This window comes from Onychostoma macrolepis, chromosome 12 (genome assembly GCF_012432095.1).
Source record: "Onychostoma macrolepis isolate SWU-2019 chromosome 12, ASM1243209v1, whole genome shotgun sequence".
NCBI classification, from domain to species: Eukaryota; Metazoa; Chordata; class Actinopteri; order Cypriniformes; family Cyprinidae; genus Onychostoma; species Onychostoma macrolepis.
The window spans coordinates 1,174,294-1,191,338 of NC_081166.1; the positions used below are offsets into that span (position 1 = coordinate 1,174,294).

At 35.0% G+C, this 17,045-nt stretch overlaps 1 protein-coding gene across 1 annotated transcript in view; it reads left to right on the plus strand.

The window, feature by feature from the left end:
* Positions 1–17,045, plus strand: part of sec31b (SEC31 homolog B, COPII coat complex component) — a 37,455-nt gene continuing 20,410 nt past the window's right edge. The window contains 20 exon segments of the mRNA XM_058793599.1: positions 1–157; positions 893–985; positions 1,106–1,229; positions 2,710–2,905; positions 3,247–3,342; positions 4,851–4,991; positions 5,081–5,223; positions 5,307–5,406; positions 6,715–6,876; positions 6,949–7,101; positions 9,013–9,234; positions 10,883–10,957; positions 13,964–14,050; positions 14,136–14,178; positions 14,181–14,258; positions 14,340–14,518; positions 15,570–15,696; positions 15,870–15,941; positions 15,944–16,014; positions 16,094–16,267. Of these exon segments, the coding sequence (XP_058649582.1) occupies positions 907–985; positions 1,106–1,229; positions 2,710–2,905; positions 3,247–3,342; positions 4,851–4,991; positions 5,081–5,223; positions 5,307–5,406; positions 6,715–6,876; positions 6,949–7,101; positions 9,013–9,234; positions 10,883–10,957; positions 13,964–14,050; positions 14,136–14,178; positions 14,181–14,258; positions 14,340–14,518; positions 15,570–15,696; positions 15,870–15,941; positions 15,944–16,014; positions 16,094–16,267 (2,322 nt within the window). The 5' untranslated portion in view covers positions 1–157; positions 893–906.

The window sequence follows — 17,045 nt, forward strand, 5'->3', positions numbered from 1 at the left end:
CAGTTTCGAGTCTTCATCGTTTCGTAAACATAGTCCCTCGCCGGCTGCCGTACTGGACTACAATTCCGCCCCGGACTACATTCCCCATGAGTGACGCGCGAGGAGCGCCGCTAAACTCTCTTCAACACACAAACGAGGCTAATAATCACAAACAACCGTAAGTACACACACGACACTTACTGTAATCTGACGTTTTTAGGATTAACTCGAGGTTGTGATGTTTGATTGCGCGTGATCGCGGTATGATCCGTGTGTTTGTGGATTTGTGGAGCGCAGACAGTGAGCAGCAGGTTAATGCTAACGCTAACAGCAGATGATCAGGAATAAACAACTGTGATTATAAACATACATTTCTGCTCTATATTGGCTCCACAAGACATTCATTACACATAGTTTATGAGGATGATAAATTAATCTGATACTATATATATATATATAACTGTTGTCTGAGACGTAATATATGCTGTATATGACACACTTGTGCTTCTGTTTTCGTGATTTCTGTTAAGATTATTGCGGTAATGTGTAAGTATTGTTTGTAAGTGTTTTAATTTAACGTAATATTATGATACAGGTTCTTTAGGCTGATCTGACGTTGTTAATACAGATGAATGACATGCTTTATACTGGCTCCACAAGACATTTATTACACGTATATAGTTTATGAGGATGATAAATGAATCTGTTGTCTGAGACGTAATGTATGCTGTATTTGACACACATACGTGAATTTAGTTCTGCTGTTTTTGTGATTTCTGTTAAGATTATTGCGGGAATGTTAGTATTTTTTGTAAGTGTAAACGTAATATTACGATGCATGTTATTTAGGCTGTTAATGCAGATGCATGGCATGTCAGAGCTGACGGATTGTCTCATGTTCTTGTCTCTTCAGGATTTTGGAGGAAGATGAGGGTGAAGGAGATTCTCAGGACGGCGACACAGGCATGGAGTCCCGCGGCAAAGCATCCCACGTACCTGGCCTTAGGTAACTGTGTCTATGTGTGTGTGTTTTCACCTGTCAGCTTGTGTGCTTGTGCTTGTTTTATTCAAAATGCATCCATAATGCTGGAGTAATCTGGTCTTCTTCACCGTCTCGTATCTGCAGGGACGGCAGCGCAGCAGCTGGACGCGTCCTTCAACACCAGCGCCGCTCTGGAGGTCTTTGAGATGGATTTCGCTGATACATCCATGGACATGAAGCTCAGAGGAACTCTGCCCACTTCCAACAGGTCAGTTATTCTGTGTTTGGAATATCATACAGTACTGCTGCCATGTGATATATTATACAGCATTCCATTCAAAGGTTTTTGAAGTCTCTTTTTCTGCATTTATTTGACCAAAAATGCTATAAAATTGTGAAATATTATTACAATATAAAACAGCAGTTTTCTATGTGAATATCTGTTCAACTGTAATTTATTTCTGTGATGCGCAGCTGTATTTTCAGCATCATTACTGCAGTCTTCAGTGTCACATGATCTTCAGAAATCATTCTAATATGCTGATTTGCTGCTCAACAAACATTTCTGATTATTATCAATGTTGAAAACAGTTGTGCTGCACAATATTTTTGTGGAAATCGTGATGCATTTTATTTTTTAGGATTCACAGATGAATAGAAAGTTCAAAAGAACAGCATTTATTTCAAATAGAAATCTCTTGCAATTTTTTGTCTTTCACAAAAAAGAAGAAAATGTTAAAAGCGTTTTATATAAATTTAAACTGAAAATGCAAATTAACTTTACTTGCTAGCATTGTTTCCATGACTTTTGCGTTGACATACACATTCAGAATATGTAGAAATCTGGTTGAGTTAGTGTCCTTTATCTGAAGGTATTTCTGAAGTGATTGAATCATAACTGGGTGTGTTTGGAATGTTTATTACAATGTCTCTCCACCCTGAACTGTACAGAAAATATTCAAAAACTTCTACTTAGTTTTGACATGAAGTGATGGAGTTACAGCAGTTTGGTGATGTCTCTTCCCCGAAGGCGAATTTATCTTTATATTAATAGCATTTCCCCTCAGCATGTGACAGAATAGCAGAAATACCGGTTGAACAGCAGCTTTAGAATGACTTCTGTGTGATCCAACACACAAACACGCGTGTGTGAACATGTTTCTGACTCTGTTGTGTGGTGTGTCACTCTCACTGAAGTGTTATCAGTTTGTCGTTTTACAAATTGACACAAAAATGGAATTTCCAGTTTTTCTCTCAGGTTATTAGTTCATGTAATTGTCAGATACACTGCGGGGTAAAGTTCACCATACAATCATATATTTAGCTTTATACAGTTTTATTAATTTTCATTTCAGTTTTATTTTTAGTTTTTTTTAGTACACCTAATTAATAATATATATATATATATATATATAATATAATGGGTGTCTGTATGGGTTTAGATAGATATGAGGTAACTAAATATTAAAATGTATAATATATTTATATTTTAATGTATATAAATGTATAATGTACCTTAATAAAAATACATAAAAGATGTCAAGGTTGCAGATTTTGCCTTAATAAAGTTATTTCTCAGTGGGGCTAGTGGTGCACAAAATACTGCTAATGTTAATATTATGATAGATAATATTTAATTTTTTAAAGGACATGGGATTTGTGAATTAATTGTAATCAGACATGAGTTGAATCCTCTCTGTGTGTGTGAGGTGTTGGTGTTTGTGTTGATCTCTGTGTGTGTTGGTCAGGTTTCACAGTCTGATCTGGGTGGCGTTTGATATGGACGTGAAGGGCTCGTCGGGGCGGCTCATCGGCGGCAGTGAGAACGGAACGGTGACCGTCTTCAGCACCGACTCCATTCTCACCGCGGGAGAGGACGCCGTGATCGGACAATCCAACAAACACACAGGCCCTGTGCGCGCGCTCGACTACAACCGCTTCCAGGTAGAGCTCGGACTCTCGCTTAAAGGGATAGTTCACCCAAAAATGAAAATTCTGTCATTAATTACTCACCCTCATGTCGTAAGACCTTCCTTCATCTTCGGAACACAAATTAAGATATTTTTGATGAAATCCGAGAGCTCTCTGACGCTCCATAGACAGCAAGGATCCTCACACGATCAACGCTCAGAAACGTAGCAAGGACATCGTTAAAATAATCCGTGTAACATGAGCAGTTCAATGCTACGAGAATTCTTTTTTCATTTTTGGGTGAACTATCCCTTTAACATCTGAACACATCCGCTGACGCTTTTACAAACACACGTGTGTTTCCTTCGCATCAGAGCAATCTCATCGCCTCCGGAGCCAACGATTCAGAAATATACATCTGGGACTTGAACAACTTCAGTAATCCTATGACGCCGGGCGCAAAGTCACAGGTAGGAACGTTTCTTCTGTTCGATTCTTGTGTGAAATGTTCTGTATTGTTCGGTCAGTGTTCATAGCATCATAAAGTGACTGCATTTGTCTGTGTTTCTTCAGCTCTGTGAGGTAAGAGGAAGGTTGTTGTTCTTGTGAGGGTTTGTGGTGTTTTTGCTGTGGTTTGGGTTTTGATTAACATTCATCTCACTAAACAATGGGTTATTACTTAAAAACAAAGTTCATCTTCTGAGCAGCGTGTGTTTGGTTGTTTTGGATGGGTTTTTGGTCAGTAACTACTTTAAATCTTCACCTTGTGGCTTGTGGGAAAGTCACAGATTCTCTGGTGGTTTTAGCTGCATTCTTATGCATGTCACTAAAAATGTATATATTTTAATATTAGAATGGGTGTGTAAATGGGTATAGATGGATATATGCAATTGTTAAATATTAAAATGTGTACTTTATAAGGGCTGGCTAAATGGGTTTAAATAGATATACTGTTTGATTGATATTTGAATATTATAATGGATGTCTAACTGGGTATATATAGATATGAGGTCATTATTGATTAAAATATGTGTATTTTAATATTATGATGGATGGCTAAATGGTGATAATGGCTCCAAAAATACAAAAATTTAGTAACAGACTATCACACAGGTGATGTTTACTGTTTTCAATATCAATATTATTTGTGGAGCACCCTGTTTGAAAGTTTTTCCAGTGATGTGTGTGCTTTTGTTTTTATTTTATTTTATTTATTTTTTGCTGAAGTGGTTAAATGCTTATGGATGAGATATATGATGTCACTAAATATTAAAATTTAAATATTTTAATATAATCGGTGGCTAAATGAGTATATATCTATATATGAGGTTACTAAATATTAAATCTAATATATTTTAATATTATAATGATTGACTAAATGAATGTATATCTATATATGAGTTCACTAAATATAAAATTTAATATATTTTAATATTAAAATGATTGGCTAAATGGGTATATATTTATATATGAGTTCACTAAATATTAAATTTAATATATTTTAATATTATAATGATTGGCTAAATGAGTATATATCTATATATGAGTTCACCAAATATTAAATTTAATATATTTTAATATTATAATGATTGGCTAAATGGGTATATATCTTTAAAAAGTTTTTTAAATCTATATATGAGTTCACCAAATATTAAATTTAATATATTTTAATATTATAATGATTGGCTAAATGAGTATATATCTATATATGAGTTCACCAAATATTACATTTAATATATTTTAATATTATAATGATTGGCTAAATGGGTATATATCTATATATGAGGTCACTAAATATTAAAATATATGTATTTTATTACAATGTTTGGGTTTTCATTGACCTCTTTAAAATCTCTTTGTAAAGTTTAGCTGACTAAACAATGGGTTACTAAAACCAATTCTGGGACAGTGTTTATTTGCACAGTTGGTGCTGTTTTTTTGAGTGTTTTGAGTGAAGTCTGGTTCTGTCGTGTGTTAGCCGGCGGAGGACGTGAGCGTGGTGGCGTGGAACAGTCAGGTGCAGCACATACTTGCGTCCGCAAACCCCAGCGGGAAAGCCGTGGTCTGGGATCTGAGGAAGAACGAGCCCATCATCAAAATCAGCGACCACAGCAACAGGGTGAGAACATGCACACACACCCATCAGCGCTTGAAGCAAGCAGATGACGTCAGACACATGTTTTGAACCTGCTGTGTGATGCGTGTCAGATGCACTGCTCGGGGATGTTGTGGCATCCAGATGTGGCCACTCAGCTGGTTCTGGCGTCAGAGGACGACAGACTTCCGGTCATACAGATGTGGGACCTTCGGTTTGCCACCTCACCTCTCAAAGTCCTGGAGAGCCACACCAGGTAGAGATGCACACACACCCTGTCAGATTCTACTGATTCATTCAGTTCACGTCTCCACAAGCACACTGTTCTCAATGTTCCAGAGGGATTCTGTCCATCTCGTGGAGTCAAGCCGACCCAGAGCTCCTGCTGAGCAGCGGCAAAGACAACCGGATCCTGTGCTGGAACCCAAACACCGGAGAGGTGCGTCAGTCACACCTGCTGCTTTTCTACTTCTATGCATTTGTCAGACACTTCTATCCTAACAACTGGTATTGCATTCAGAATATACATATGATCAGTTGATGCATTCCCTGAAAAACAAACCCATGACTTTGATGTTGCTAGCATCATGCTCTACTGTTACGGGTCTCTACCGTGTCATTTACTGTATATGTGATTAATATTTTAAATCTATTTTCAAAGATGAACAATATGAACAAACAAAATAAGAACAGATTACAGTTTTAAAATAATTTTATTACAGTTAATTTTTTTTAATAGATCTGTTAAATGATATATTATAATAAAACTAATACATTTTATTCATTTTTATCATAAATAATATGTAACAAAATATAAATTAATCATGGTTATTATTAGGATTAAAGGTCTATATTTTGTATCTGTTTTTAAAGATTCATTTTTGCAGACACTATGAATAAAAAAATAACCTTACAGATCACAGTTCCAATATTACTAAATTAAATAGATGTTAAATTATTGTTATTATTTTAAGTTTTATTGTTAATTATCGTATGTAATGTATAGTGCTGTCAAACAATTAATCGCGATTAATCGCATCCAAAATAAAAGTTTTTGTTTGCATAATATATGTGTTATGTGTATATTTATGTATATATAAATACACACACACACATACAGTATATATTTTGAAAATATTTACATGTCTATATTTGTATTCATATAATTACTATTATAAATAGATATATTTAGTATATAAACATTACATATTTTTCTGAAATATATACATGCATGTGTGTATTTATATATACATAATAAATATACACATTACACACACGTTATATAAAGAAAAACTTTTATTTTGGATGCGATTAATTGCGATTAATCGTTTGACAGCACTATGTAATATAATATAAAATAGTCTACTTTTTATTATTATTATTAGAGAATAAATAGAATCATAAAATGTAATAATAATAAAATGCATTATTTTTGTACAATTCAACGGACTTATTTATTATTACATATAATGCTTAATAAAATCTGCTTTTAAATTAAAATATAGAATAAATGATAATATCATTAAAAAATAATTAAAAAAATATATTTAATTTAGTAATTTTAATATTTATTTCAATAATTATTCAAATGAATATAATAATAATAATGATGATTATTATTATTTTAATAATTTTCTCAAACAGCTCTTTACCAGGATTAATGAATTTGTAGAAATGCATTGTTTGTGGGGTCTTTGGATCACATTGCACGTGTTTTGACCATCATGCCTGGTCTCTGGTGTTTTAGGTGATTTACGAGCTGCCGACAGCCAATCAGTGGTGTTTCGATGTGCAGTGGTGTCCTCGTAACCCCGCCCTCCTGTCGGCCGCATCGTTTGACGGACGGATCAGTGTGTACTCTGTGATGGGAGGACGTCTTCAGCAGCAGCAGCACAGCACAGTGGACCAGGTGAGATTATACGAACATTTAACCTGCTTTTCTTTGAGGAATGTTGATCACATGATCTCTCTCTGTTCTTAGATCTCGGCTTCGTTCGACACCAACGACCCGTTTGGAACCGGTCAGGCTCTTCCTCCTCTGCAGGTTCCTCAGCCCACAGTGGAAACCACCATCATCCCTCCTCTAAAAAAGCCGCCCAAGTGGGTACGGAGGCCCGTAGGCGCATCTTTCGCTGTGAGTATTTCAGAGACATTGACAGGGTTTTTTACAAGGTGCTTCAAGCACTTGACTTTTTGAAATCCAAGTCCTGGAAATCCTTCAAAACAGCCATATTTATGTATTATATAAATACTTGAATTTTTAAAAGGCAGTGTATATGAAATTAGTGTTTCGATTAAAAACAATCTTTTCAAATGTTAAATACGGAGCTGTTTCAGGAGCGCATGAGATCTCCTGATATTACTGCTTGAGGTGAAAAGCGGTCTCACGATATCAGTATAAAGTTGAGTTTGTGGTTAAAAACGTTGGTAGTGCTTGCATTAAATTGTTCAGTCTTTTATTGCATGTGCTGTGTTTGGGTTTCATTTGGGAATGCATATAAAGTCCATCTCAGCAGCTCGATCCACAAACTCTTCCTCTGCATAAACTGTGAGTTTGGGCTGCTTAACGTTCATCTGGGAAAACAGTGCATGTTAACTCACTAGATTTGTAACGCAAATCATTTAGAAACCTATGCCAACACAGGAGAATAGGCTACATCAACATATTTCTAAATATGCGATTTGTTGTACATAGAGATTTCAAAATAAAAGTCGCTCTGAGTTTGCTTGTGTTCAAATATTAAAATGAAATGGATTAAATGTCAGTGATGCAGCTGTAAAATGAAACAGCACCAGGCTCTTGGCGCCCTCTGCAGGTATTTGTTATAATACATAATGTCCTTAAGTTGATTATGTTCATATTATATATGTGACCCTGGACCACAAAACCAGTCTTAAGTGTCAACTTTTCTAAATTGATATTTATACATGATCTGAAAGCTGAATAAATCATCTTTCCATTGATGTATGGTTTGTTGGACAATATTTGTCCGAGATGCAACTATTTGTAAATCTGGAATCTGAGGGAGCAAAAAAATCAAAATATTGAGAAAATCACCTTTAAAGTTGTTCAAATGAAGTTCTTAGCAATGCATATTACTAATCAAAAATGAAGTTTTGATATATTTACGGTAGGAAATTTACAAAATATCTTCATGGAACATGATCTTTACTTAATATCCTAATGATTTTTGGCATAAAAGAGAAATGTATAATTTTGACCCATACTATGTATTGTTGGCTATTGCTACAAATATACCCCAGCGACTTAAGACTGCTTTTGTGCTCCAGGGTCACATATGGGCATATTACATTATGTATTTTAAGTGTTGTTCAATAAAACCATGTAATTACTTGGTTTTGATACTACCAATTATGATTGCCTCATCATTAGTTTATATATAAATATAGTCATATTAAAGCCTGTTTTTCACCTTTTTATTACTAAAAAATATCACATTACTCAATTGTTGAAATAATCAGTTGATTACTTGATTTCCAAACTAATTGTTAGTTACGGCCCTAGATTAGTTAAAACATTTCAAAACACAACTGCATTGTTTTGCATTTTGTGATTTAAAAGACAAATGTTTTGTAATTGAACATTTCTTAAAAATAGTATTCAAATATTGTCTCGTTCTAGTGAACCAAGTATCTGTATTTTGTCTCATCTCATGAGCTAAGTTTATGATCTAGGAGCGTGATTATAGCTCATAATTTTCCAAGTGTATGATTTCATTCTTCAGGTCAGTCATGCATTCATAAAATAAAATCAGTTTGAATAAGAAAAGCGATAACTTCAAAAAGCGATCCTTTCAGATGTTAAGGTGGCCACAGTCATTGCATGCTTCGCTTGTGCTGCACTTTATTTGTACCATTTTGTTTTATTAGTTTAGAATTTTAAAGATAATATCAATATTGTCTGATAAGTGAGATCTCTGATTTTAGTCCTTGAAAGTGCTGGAATTTCATTTTGCGGTTTCTGTACGAACCCTGCATTGAGAAATCTGGTAAGATGTGTTGAACTTGCTTCTGTCTCCTCCAGTTCGGAGGGAAGCTGGTGACGTTTGAGAGCCCTAATGTGGCTCCGCAGCAGCCGATCCCGCGACAGGTGCATGTGAGTCAGGTGACCACAGAGACGGAGTTCCTCCAGCGCTCGGCGGAGCTGCAGGCCGCTCTTCACTCCGGATCCTTCACCAGCTACTGCCACGGCAAGATCAGCAGCGCCCCGTCTGACGCCGAGCAGGACATCTGGAGGTTCCTCATGGTACATGCTTTCACATTCACACAAAACTGCAACTACAGCTGTCGTTCCAGCTCTTATTTACTTTCTTCTGCGAAGCACAAACTGAGATGCTTCATTCAACCTAATGAAAAGCATGGTTAACTCTTTCCCTGCCAAACACTGAATTTCCCAGGTTTCTGTGTTTTCACTGTTATACGCTAGGGGGCGCTATTACGCATCTCCTGAATGAGTCTAGAAAGTGCCGATCAAAAACACAGATGAGGAAGACGCAGAAACGAGCGATCTCGTATGTAAGCATATGCATATGAAAAATAATGCCATCATCAACACTAACCGCATATAAATGAAAACTGCCTAATGTTACGGAGTGAATGTCAATCCAGAAAGTGTTAAAGGCCTGTGCAAGCTTTGGGATACTGATGGAAGCCTGCATCTTTGCTTTGATAATATTACTGAATATGATCCAGATGTAGTATTTGATAAAAATTCGATTTTCTCAGCTTTTTGCCCAAAATGTTGCTTTTTTTATGAATGTTTATGTTCAGATATTCATGCAACAAAATATTCTGGGGGCCATGAAATTTTTGTGGAAATCAGCAAAAACGATGGCGGTGGCTGGCAACTTTTTTTCAAAATGCTGGCGGGGAAAGAGTTAACACAGTGTCTTAAATCACTATAGTGCACTACCATTACTGTTTCAGGGTTTCTGCAGGTCTTAAAAAGTTTTAATTCACCCTATGAAGGCCAAAAAAAAACTGAAATCAGAGCCAGAAGTCTTAAATTCATAAAGGCATGGCAAATAAATATTGCACACACTTCAAAACATGAATATCTTTTATATATATATATATATATATATATATATATATATATGTATATGTATTTTTTTTTTTTATACAAGTATCCTTAAATCAGGGTGCATTTGCTTGAGATGCAAAATGTCTGAGAAATTTAACAAAATGATCTATTTCAGATACAGATTTAGCACCTTTTATAAAATATAATTTTTTACAAATATATATTTGTTTGGTAGTGCTTCACAATTTGAAATCTATTTGTGATTTTTTTTTTTTTTTCTGATGAAAATTATGATTTTAAAATGTGATTTAAAAAAACTCATTTGTAGAGCTGCATTTTTTTGCCAGTATGTTGTTGTTAATAATTACACAAATTAATATAATAATAATAATAATTATTATTATTATTATTATTACTTCTAAATAAAATATAAAAATACAAAATAAATACTATAGCAATATTTCACTGTAAAATGAAAATCAAGTTTTTAAGAAAAATTATATAATAATAATAATAATAATTAAATTTTACATTACAATGGTAATTATCTAAGAAATAACAATACTAATATTAATTTCTTCATATTTGTCACTATACCATTAAACTTTTATTTATTTGAAGAAAACTGCAGGAAACCCTTAAAACGCTTGTTGTTAATAACCGCTTCTAGTCTTATAAGAATTTTTATGACAGAATGACACAGGAATTCACCTTACTGTTTAAGATACCAGAATAGAGAATATTGATCATCTTAAAGCTATCATATTCATACTAAAAGCCACAGAGAACTGATGCATAAATCAGTTTGAGGTGAAATGCATGACTGTCCAGCTGTGGAAGTGTTTCAGTTGTTCTGTGGTGTTTTTAACAGGTGAATTTTGAAGATGAAGCGCGGGTGAAGTTTCTGCGGCTGCTGGGCTTCAGTAAAGATGAGCTGCAGAGGAAGGTATCGCATCAAAATACTGCACTGTCCACATCCGGATTCATTCAAGAATCATTATATAAGGGGAGAGCGGGGTAAACTGTGCCACCTATTTACAGAAGTTGCCCTATAAAATTGAGACATTTGTTCTAAATGCATGACAAAATATGCCATTTTCTGACACGGTTTACCACACCTCATTACGTTTTAGATATTTTGCCATGAAAATCATTGGAATAATGCATGTTTTTCAGTGATCAGGAGATAATAAGCTCCCATAATGACAGAAAATTGCCATAACAGTTGTTCATATGACTTATGCACTATATTCCAAATTTTACGACTAACAATAACAAGAATAATTAAAACTAATAATAACAATAATAAGATAAGAATACTACTACTACTACTAATAACAATAATAATAATAATGAAAATAATAACAATAATGCTAATAAGAATAATACAATAAAAAAAAACACTTATAATATTAACTAAATATTTATTAATACTTGTTTGGTCATTATTCTGGAATAAGTAATAATATTGGGTTAGAGTTATTAAATAATAATTTATGTTAGAATGCTGTTCATTGACTTCAGCTCAGCATTCAACACAATAATTCCACAACAGCTCATAAATAAACTCAACCTGCTGGGCCTTAACAACTCCCTCTGTAATTGGATTCTGAACTTTCTAACCGGAAGACCTCAGTCAGTCCGTGTCGGCCACAACACCTCGAGCACTACCACACTGAACACAGGTGCCCCACAAGGCTGTGTGCTCAGCCCGCTGCTCTTCACGCTGCTGACCCACGACTGCACTGCCAAGTCCAGCTCCAACCACATCATCAAGTTTGCTGATGACACAACAGTGGTAGGCCTCATCAGCAACAACGATGAAACGCACTACAGAGAGGAAGTGGCACAGCTGGCTGAATGGTGTGGCACTAACAACCTGTCCCTCAATGTGAGTAAGACAAAGGAGGTTGTGATGGACTTCAGGAGAAACTCCGGTGATCACCCCCCACTGACCATCGACAGCTCGCCTGTGGAGAGAGTCAGCAGCACTAAGTTTCTGGGGGTGCACATCACAGAGGATCTCACCTGGACCACCAACACCATGTCACTCTCCAAGAAGGCACAACAGCGCCTACACTTCCTCACCACTTTCTACAGGGGCACCATTGAGAGTGTGCTGACCAGCTGCATCACTGTCTGGTACGGGAACTGTACTGCAGCAGACCGCAAGACCCTCCAGCGGACAGTGAACACAGCTGCAAGGATCATCGGTGCCTCTCTCCCTCCATCCTGGACATTTTCCTCACACGATGCTCCAGCAAAGCCAACAGTATCGTGAAGGACTCCACACCCTCCCACAGTCTCTTCCAGCTCCTACCATCAGGAAGACGGTACCGGAGCATCAGAGCCCGCTCTGCCAGACTGCTCAACAGCTTTTTCCCCCAGGCTGTGAGAGCCCTGAACTCTAATCACCCGCCCCTCTCTGAACCCCCATACAAACCCCCTACCTCCTGAAACATGTAACGTGCAATTCGAAGTGTGCTACACGCAGGTGAGTGGGCCTGTACAAACCACCTGTAGTAGCACACTCTCCTCCTCTATACACACTAGTCACTTTCACACACACTGCTGTGTGTACACAAATCCCACAAAAGACTCAGTAATACACGTATGTTTACATGCTCATGCACTACAAATCATCCTGCACTGTTCCCCAGCCAGCTGCTGACTCACAGTGTTTCTCTTCGCATGTGTACAGTATTTATCTGAAGCACTCGTATAGTTTGTATAGTTTGTATTTTTTAGTTTATGTATAGGTAAAAAATTATTTTATATATAGCATATTTATAGTCAAATCTATCAGTAGGATAGTTGTGTATAGGTTTATATTGTTTTACTTCACTGCTGTATTTATGTAGCACCGTGGTCCTGTGAGACACGACATTTCGTTCCACTGTATGCCCCGCATGTAGCAGAATGACAATAAAGCTCAACTTGACTTGATAATAATAATAATAATAATAATAATAATAATTATTATTATTATTAAATAGATTTTATTGATGTTATTAGTATTCTTATTTTTATTAGTCTTAGTTATTATCAGTAATTATTTTTATTATTAGTCACAGTATTTTTTCAATTATTATTATTATTATTAATAATAATATTAATAGTGCTGTCAAACGATTAATCGTGATGAATCGCATCCAAAATAAACGTTTTTGTTTATATAATATATGTGTGTACTGTGTATATTTATGTATATATAAATACACACACATACAGTATATATTTTGAAAATATTTCCATGTGTGTGTATGTATGTGTGTGTGTATATATATATATATATATATATATATATATATATATATATATATATATATATATATATATATATACACACACACACACACACACACACACACACACACACACACACACACACACACACACACACACACACACACACACACACACACACACACGTTTGTTTTTGTGAATAGTGGGGACATCCCATAGGTGTAATGGTTTTTATACTGTACTTACTGTATGTGCTATTGCTCTACACCAACCCTACACCTAAACCTACCCCTTACAGGAGACTGTGCATGTCAACTTTCCCCAAAAAAAACTCTTTCTGAGTGATTTATAAGCGTTTTGAAAAGTGGGGACATGGGTCAATGTCCTGAGATGTCACCTTCACCTTGTAATACCTGTCATACCCTAGTCATTATACACATCTATGTCCTGACTTTTCACAAAAAAGCGCGCACACACACACTCATTCTCTCACACACACACACACACATATATATATATATATATTATGTAAACAATGTATTTTGGATGCGACTAATCATTTGACAGCACTAAATATTAGTCGTATTATAATAGTTGTCGTCTTTTTACAATTATTTTCCTGATGATGCTTTGTGAGAGAAACAGACCCAAATCTGTGACCCATCATTTTTGAGTGAAGCTCTAATTCTGACCTCTGTTTCTGCAGATCTCGGCGTGTTTGGGGAGGAAGCTTCATCCGAACGGTTTAGACGTGAATGATCTGGCTGAGAAGATGCAGACGCTCTCTGATCAGGTGTGTATCAGCTGCGCTTTAAATCATTGCATGCATGCTAGAAATCTCGTGTTTTACTGTATCTGGTGTTGAATCGTCCAATCAGAGAGCAGATGAGTCGGGCGGCGCTGCAGACGGTTTGTCCGGCGGGAGTCTCCTGCTGATTTCTTCAGTCAGCTACCAAAGAAAGAGAAAGAACGAGAGCCCTTCCAGATCCCCGTATCCTCAGGTGAGCGTCTCTGATTGACACGCATGTGAATAGCGTTATGATATTGATGTTCAGATATTAATAATGTGCTGTGCTGGGCAGATACGGACGGTCTGATCAGTCAGGCTCTGTTGGTGGGGAACTTCGAGGCTGCGGTGGATCTGTGCTTGAATGACGGCCGTTTCGCTGAAGCCATCCTCCTGTCAATCAGCGGAGGAGAGGAGCTACTGAAGAAGACCCAGCTACGCTACCTCCACCAACAGACCAACAGCGTCTCCATGGTAACCACATGTACATGATGTCATTTTAGTTTCAGATTCATTAGTGGAGACTATATCAGTATTCACTTCCATCTCCACTGTAGCTGTTACTTAATTTTCTATTTCTTTTTTATTATTATTATAAGTTGTAGTAGTAGTAGTAGTTGTTGTTGTCTTATTAAAATATAATTAATAGTAATAATTGAAAATATGACTCTTTTTGTGACAATTAAAATAATTTAAAAAGTATTATTTAAGTGTCTTTGTTGTTAGTTTTCTGTTATTGTTATAAGTCTAGTTAGTCTTATGTCATTATTATTATTGAACATAATATAATATTAAAATGACTAATAATAATAACAATTAGAATGCTACTACCACAAAATAATAATAATATTTGTTGTATGTTTATATACTTGTTATATTATAATATATATTATAATACTTGTTGTATTATATGAAAGTTATTGTTATTAGTCTTGTTATTATTATTATTATTATTATTATTGTATGATGATTATTATTGATTATAAGGCGACTAATAACAACAATAAGATAAGGACAATACTACTACTAATAATACTAATAACAACAGCAATAATAATTAAAATAATAGCAACAATGATAATAATAATAAAAATACAATAAAAAATAATACTTAATATTAACTAATAATAATTATTACTTTTGTTTAATCATTATTCTTATTAAATTCTTATTAAAATATTGGGTTAGTGTTAGAGTTGTTAAATAACAATTAATTATTTTTGTTATTAGTCTTATTATTATTTAAATAATAATAATTGTTGTTGTTGTTATTAAAATATAATTGTTATTAGTATTCTTCTTATTGTTATTATTAGTCTTAGTTATTATCAATAATTATCATTATTAATATTATTGTTATTATTTGTAGCAATTTCTTATTAATCAGTATTATTATTGTTGTTGTTTTTATTAGTTAGTTTTTCTTTAAATTATTATTTTTATTATTATTATTATTATTATTATTATTATTATTATTATTATTATTATTATTATTATGTATTAATGATTTGTTTTTCCTGGTCAGCTGATCTCGTCAGTGGTGATGCAGAACTGGCGTGATATCGTCCAGAGCTGTGAGCTGGAGAACTGGAAGGAGGCGCTAGCGGCTCTGCTGACCTACGCTAACCCCGAGGAGTTCGCTCCTCTCTGCGGTGAGAACAGCACCAGTCTGATTCAGTCTACTACTGTTGAGTGTTGACAAACACGTTTCTGCATTAGTACAGAATATAAGAGCTCTGAATGCAGCTCGTCCAATCAGAGCTCAGAGTCTGGAGTGATTGACAGCTCTCTCTCTGTGTGTGTGTGTGTGTGTGTGTGTGTGTAGATACTCTGGGTGCTCGTCTGCAGGCTGAAGGCACAGAGAAGCGCTGTCTGCAGGCCTGTCTGTGCTTCATCTGCTCGGGAACATCGAGCGTCTGGTGGAGTGCTGGACGGCGCAGAGAGACTGTTCTTCTCCGCTGGCGCTGGAGGTCACACACACTCACTCTTTCATGCTTATATTGAGCGATTCTGTCGTGTGCTGACGTCTGTGTTCACGTGCGTCTGCAGGATCTGGTGGAGAAGGTGATGATCCTGCGCAAGTCGATCGAGCGTCTGCGTAACAGCGAGGTTTGTGTTCAGAGCTCAGTGCTGACGGAGAAGCTCATCCAGTACTCCAGCGTACTAGCATCACAGGGCAGCTTGGGTTCAGCGCTCAGCTACCTGCCAGACAGCCCTGACCAGGTGCACACACTAACACACACATTTATATATTAACAATGCTGATTTACATGTGAGCAGCTCATGACTTCCAGTGGTTCACAGTAAATGCTGCTCCATCGTCTCCAGCTCCAGCATCTGTGTTGTGGGTTGGAGTTGCTTAAAATGTACATTTGGGAAAGCAACATGCATCACTCATCCTTAGAAACATGTAGTGGGAAGAAGCACTTATAAAGCAACTGTTGTCCACAATAGAATTTGGTTTGTTTTTTTCAACAAAATAAATTAGTATTGTTATTTTTTGTTGTTTGGTTAAATTATTAGTATTATTAATATTTTTATTGTTATTAAATGCTTAGTTTTTATTTTTCAGCACAATAGAATTATTGCTATTTTATTTGTATTATTTAATCAAATAAAGAAATAATATAATAATAATAATAATTTTAATTTTAGATTGCAATATTATTATTGAAATAGTAATATATTTATTTATTGATTTTAATTTAATTAAAATATTGTTATAACTCTATAATACAGTGTAGTAGAATTATTGCTATTTTAAATTTTATGATTTAATTAAAAAATATTTAAATGATTAAATGATTTTTGTTGTTATTATTATTATTATTATTTTTTTATATATAATGCAATATTATTGCTATAGTAATTTATTTGTTTTATAATTTAGTTAAATAATATTATTTTTACAGTGTAATATTATTATTATTTACATTTAGTCATTTAAATGCTAATGTTTCTTTATTAATTTAATTTTTAAAATTTTTAATAAAATAAAATG